The sequence below is a fragment of the Ranitomeya imitator genome, chromosome 1 (assembly GCF_032444005.1).
Source record: "Ranitomeya imitator isolate aRanImi1 chromosome 1, aRanImi1.pri, whole genome shotgun sequence".
NCBI classification, from domain to species: Eukaryota; Metazoa; Chordata; class Amphibia; order Anura; family Dendrobatidae; genus Ranitomeya; species Ranitomeya imitator.
In genome coordinates, this window is record NC_091282.1 from 612,423,797 (window position 1) to 612,429,738 (window position 5,942).

A 5,942-nucleotide genomic window follows, 5' to 3' on the forward strand; every position below is an offset into this window, starting at 1 on the left:
CTCCAGCACACAGTCCCAGGCAAGCAATGTCACCCCCTTCTCCAGGCAGGCCCCTCCAGCGTGCAGTCCCATGCAAGCATCACCCCTGTCCCCAGGCAGGCCCCTCCAGCGTGCAGTCCTACGCAAACATCACCCCCTTCTCCCCAGGCAGACCCCCTCCAGCATGCACATGCAGCCCCATGCAAGCAACATCACTCACTTCCCCCAAGGCAGACCCCCTCCAGTATGCACATGCAGCCCCATGAAAGCATCACCCCCTTCTCTCCAGGCAGACCCCCCTCCACTATACACATGTAGCCCCATGCAAGCAACATTACCCCCTTCTCCCCAGGAAGACCCCCCGTCCAGCATGCACATGCAGTCCCATGCACACGCAGCCCCATGCAAGCATCACCCCTATCTCCCCAGGCAGACCCCCTCCAGCATGCACATGCAGCCCCATGCAAGCCCCCCTCCAGCATGCACATGCAGCCCCATGCAAACATCACCACCCCTTCTCCCCAGGCAGACCCCCCTCCAGCATGCACATGCAGTCCCATGCACATGCAGCCCCACGCAAGCATCACCCCTTTCTCCCCAGGCAGACCCCCCATCCTGCATTCACATGCAGCCCCATGCAAACATCACCCCCTTCTCCCCAGGCAGACCCCCGTCCAGCATGCACATGCAGCCCCATCAAGCATCAACCCCTTCTCTCCAGGCAGACCCCCGTCCAGCATGCACATGCAGCCCCATGCAACATCACCCCTTTCTCCCCAGGCAGACTCCCACTTACCTGATCTGTGACTATGGAGAACGACCAAAAACACTCCAAATCTTGCACAAAATCCTCGAAATCCGCCATGAGATCCACAGCTTCCTCCTGTCTGCTCTGCTCTATGGAGGAAGAAGCGCCGCCCCTTCCGGTCACATGGGCACGACGTCAGCAGAGGTCCCTTAGCCGACTTGGATTTAGCCTCTACCCTCCCAGAAACCCCTGCAGTGGTGGAGGTAAGAATTTGTATTACACACGGGGGTGAGAGTATATCCGGGAGACGTGTATGTGCACACTATATATACAGGCGTGTACGAAGAGTTATACATATAGGGGATACAAAGGCCATGGTTGAGGACAGGTAGACAAGGGGCACAGGTGGGAGGACCATGATACGATGGGCACATATGGAGGAGAGGTGCCACAAGAGGGAGGAAGGGGGCTCCGGGGAGAGGACAGGATATGACTGGCACAGGGGGAGAGCAGGGATATGACGGGCGCAGATGAAGCATGGGGACAAGGGAGGCCTGGGGTTCAAGGGGCCCAGGGGGGGGACAGAGCTATGAGGGGCATGGGATGGGGATATGAGGAGCACAGGGGGAGGACGGAGATATGAGGGGCATGGGATGGGGATATGAGGAGCACAGGGGGAGGACGGAGATATGAGGGGCATGGGATGGGGATATGAGGAGCACAGGGGGAGGACGGAGATATGAGGGGCATGGGATGGGGATATGAGGAGCACAGGGGGAGGACGGAGATATGAGGGGCATGGGATGGGGATATGAGGAGCACAGGGGGAGGGCGGAGATATGAGGGGCATGGGATGGGGATATGAGGAGCACAGGGGGAGGACGGAGATATGAGGGGCATGGGATGGGGATATGAGGAGCACAGGGGGAGGACGGAGATATGAGGGGCATGGGATGGGGATATGAGGAGCACAGGGGGAGGACGGAGATATGAGGGGCATGGGATGGGGATATGAGGAGCACAGGGGGAGGACGGAGATATGAGGGGCATGGGATGGGGATATGAGGAGCACAGGGGGAGGACGGAGATATGAGGGGCATGGGATGGGGATATGAGGAGCACAGGGGGAGGGCGGAGATATGAGGGGCATGCGATGGGGATATGAGGAGCACAGGGGGAGGACGGAGATATGAGGGGCATGGGATGGGGATATGAGGAGCACAGGGGGAGGACGGAGATATGAGGGGCATGGGATGGGGATATGAGGAGCACAGGGGGAGGACGGAGATATGAGGGGCACGGGATGGGGATACGAGGAGCACAGGGGGAGGACGGAGATATGAGGGGCACAGGGGAGGATGGAGATATGAGGGGCACAGGGGGAGGATGGGGATACGAGGAGCACAGGGGGAGGACGGAGATATGAGGGGCACAGGATGGGGATACGAGGGGCACAGGGGGAGGACGGAGATATGAGGGGCACAGGGGGAGGACGGAGATATGAGGGGCACAGGATGGGGATACGAGGAGCACAGGGGGAGGACGGAGATATGAGGGGCACAGGGGAGGATGGAGATATGAGGGGCATGGGATGGGGATATGAGGAGCACAGGGGGAGGACAGAGATATGAGGGGCACAGGATGGGGATACGAAGAGCACAGGGGGAGGACAGAGATATGAGGGGCACAGGTTGGGGATACGAGGGGCACACGATGGGGATACGAGGAGCACAGGGGGAGGATGGGGATATGAGGGGCACAGGATGGGGATATGAGGGGCACAGGAGAAATGATTGGGATATGAGGTGAACTGGGACACGAGGGGCACAGAGGAGAGGATGAGTACAAGGGGCGGAGGATGGGGATACGAAGGGCACATGACGGACAAAAGGGATGCAAGGGGAAGGGGACATGAGGGGCACAGGGTGGAGGATAGGAATACGAGGGGCACATGGGTGGGATGGAGATATGAGGGGCACAAGGGGGAGGAAGGGGATATGAGGTGCACAGGGAAGAGGACGGGTATTCGAGGGGCACATGAGGGAGAAGGGATGCAAGGGTCATATGAAGGAGGAAGGAGACACCAGGGGCACAAATGAGAGAATGGGGATACGAGGGGACATTGCAGATTATGGGGATTTGAGGGGCACATGGGGAGGATGGGATACGAGAGACACATGGGGAAGGACGGGGATACGACAGGCACATGGAAGGGGATGCAGGGTGGGGATATGGGCGCTGATATAATAGGGCTGTGGTTCACATCTCGTGTTGTTCATCCCCATAATGGGTCATTATTCCAGATGGATGCAGTTGGTAACCGCAACACCACTTCGGCACAACCACGGGAGTACAAGCTGGTGATGCTGGGAGCGGGCGGTGTTGGGAAGAGCGGTGAGTATGAATTGGCACACAGGAGCTGCCCTATGGTTGGTTGGTGCATGTTGGGTGTCTTTGTCAAGTGGCTGCTGTGTAATGTGCACATCTACATCCACAGCAATGACCATGCAGTTCATCAGCCATCGCTTTCCAGAGGATCATGACCCCACCATTGGTGAGTGGCGCTCTTTCCTATTGGTTGCAGGTTTAACTCATTCTCTACTCTCACAATTGACTTTTGGATTCTCTCACAATTTCCAGAGGATGCATATAAAATACGCATACGGATTGATGATGAACCTGCTAACCTTGACATCCTAGATACTGCTGGACAGGTATGGTGTATGGGACATATAGCAGATCAACTCCGTCCCTTCTCTGTAGCCTTTCTAGAAAGTCCTCATATGGTGGCACTCTCTCTGGGGTTGGGTTGTGTTATGGCTGCCCTATGCAGTGCTCTTTTAACTGGTCCTCTAATATTTTTGATGCAGGCTGAGTTTACAGCAATGCGAGACCAGTACATGAGAGCCGGCGAAGGTTTCATCATCTGCTACTCCATCACCGACCGCCGCAGCTTTCATGAAGTTCGCGAATTCAAGCAGCTTATCTATCGCGTGCGGCGGACAGATGACACACCTGTGGTGCTGGTGGGAAATAAGTCAGATCTCTCACGCCTCCGTCAGGTATAGTGCGGGGAATTCTCATTACTTACGGACAAGTGGCCCTCTCTCTCTTGACCACACATTTTCTCATTCTCAGGTCTCCAAGGATGAGGGCATCTTGTTAGCTCGAGAGTTCAGCTGTCCGTTCTTTGAGACGTCGGCAGCGTTCCGTTATTACATCGATGATATTTTCCACGCTCTGGTACGTGAGATCCGGAGGAAAGAGAAGGAGGCGGCTCTTGCGAGCGAGCGCAGGTCTAAACCCAAGTCTTCTTTGTGGAAGCGGCTGAGGTCTCCATTCAAAAAGAAGGAGTCCGTGACCTGAGGTGCCATGTAATGGGGGATTGGCACTGATCTGGGACGATGAGAGGGAGAAAGGGGCTTGTCACAGCTGGGCTAAGTGTAGATATACTGTGTGTATATACTATACATATACGAGGCTGTGAATTACTAACTGCACATACTGTATGTACGTGCCGCATATCTCGTGGCAGAGCCCCAGGCGCAGCATGACTCAATTGCATTACTAACATGTCCAGGACCGGAGCCAAGATGTGACCAAGCCTCCGTCATCAAGACTGAAATTGATTTCTTGACTGTTCTGCCATAAGGCACCTTCCCTCCAAATATAATGTCACCAGTGAATCGGTATCCACTCATAACAGGAATCCGCAGACTTGTGTGCACATACTGTGTACATTTTTCTATATTTTGTTAAGTTATTCATACTAAATCTGTTGCTTCTTTACCGTGGCTCCATAATTGGTATTAAGTAGGAAGAGGAGACTGTCCTGCGTGGTGGATCACAGCCGCTGTCCCACGTGTCCCCACACACATTGGAGCTTGAAGTGCTCTAAAAGTTCCTGGTAGACGGCTGCGATGACTTTGTTCTTGATAAAACACAGTGGACCTACACAAGGAGATGACATGGCTCCCAAAACCATCATTGATTGTGGAAACTTCACACTAGACTTGGAAAATCAAGGTCGCAGAGTCTGGAGGAAGAGTGGATAGACAGACACTCCAAGCTGCTTGTGGGCTAGCTTGAAGTTTCCACAACAGTGATGATTTGGGGAGCCATGTCATCTGCTGGTGTAGGTCCACAGTGTTTTATCAAGACCAAAGTCAGCACAGCCGTCTACCAGGACATTTTAGAGCACTTCATCCTTCCCTCTGCCGACAAGCTTTTTGGAGATGGAAATTTCATTCTCCAGCAGGACTAGGCACCTGTCCACACTGCCAAAAGTACCAATACCTGGTTTACAAACAACAGTATCACTTGTTCTTGATTGTCCAGCAAACTCGTCTGACTATGGGGTATTGTAAAGAGGAAGATGAGACACCAGACCCAACAATGCAGACTAGCTGAAAGCTGCTATCAAAGCAACCTGGGCTTCCTTAACACCTCAGCAGTGCCACAGGCTGATAGCCGCCATGCCGCATTGATGCTGTAATTGATGCAAAAGGTGCCCCGACCAAGTATTGAGTGCATTTGGCCAACATTTCGGATTTTAAAATCATTTTTCAAGCTGGTGTTATCAAGTATTCTAATTTACTGATATAATGACTTTTGGGTTTTCATTGGCTGTAAGCTATAATCATCAACATTAACAGAAATAAACACGTGAAATAGACCACTGTTTGTAATAACTATATAATATGAGTTTCACTTTTTGTATTGAAGAACTGAAATAAATTAACTTTTTGATGATATTCTAATTTTATGAGAAGCTCCTGTATGGTCCCCTCATCCCTATCCTGGTGTGAATGGGCCTCTCATTCTTATCCTGATATGCATGGCCTCCTCATCCCCATTCTGGCGTGCATGGCCCCCTCATCCCTATCCTGGTATGCATGGCCCCATCCCCATCCTGGTGTACATGGCCCCCTTATCCCTAGCTGGTACGCAGGGCCCCCATCACCGTCCTGGTATGCATAGCCTTATCCTTATCTTGGTATGATTTTCTCCCATCCTGGTATGCAGGGCCCCCATCTCTGTCCTGGTATGCAGGGCCCCATTTTTATCCTGGTATGATTGGCCACCATCCCCATCCTGGTATGCAGGGCCCTGTAAAGGGGTCTACCAAGCTGGGGTACCTCTTTCAGTACCACCCCGTGTTTCAGGAGGTCCACTCTGCTTTGGCTGGAGTCTGAATGAAGGACGCTGGCTGGAA

At 53.4% G+C, this 5,942-nt stretch overlaps 1 protein-coding gene across 1 annotated transcript; it reads left to right on the forward strand.

Annotated features, from left to right (window-relative positions):
- The first annotated feature begins 918 nt into the window (after positions 1-918).
- Positions 919-5,481, forward strand: RIT1 (Ras like without CAAX 1). Its single transcript, XM_069726105.1, has 6 exons — positions 919-990; positions 3,031-3,121; positions 3,225-3,281; positions 3,368-3,441; positions 3,598-3,789; positions 3,866-5,481. The coding sequence occupies exons 2-6, from the start codon at positions 3,031-3,033 to the stop codon at positions 4,091-4,093; spliced, it is 642 nt and encodes a 213-aa protein (XP_069582206.1). The 5' UTR covers positions 919-990; the 3' UTR covers positions 4,094-5,481.
- The last annotated feature ends 461 nt before the right edge of the window (positions 5,482-5,942 follow it).

Excerpts from the sequence above, each read along its gene's own strand:
- RIT1 (XM_069726105.1), top strand. The coding sequence starts at position 3,031 with ATGGATGCAGTTGGTAACCGCAACACCACTTCGGCACAACCACGGGAG. Across the intron at positions 3,282-3,367 it reads GGATCATGACCCCACCATTG|AGGATGCATATAAAATACGC; the intron begins GTGAGTGGCGCT and ends CACAATTTCCAG. Across the intron at positions 3,790-3,865 it reads ATCTCTCACGCCTCCGTCAG|GTCTCCAAGGATGAGGGCAT; the intron begins GTATAGTGCGGG and ends TCTCATTCTCAG.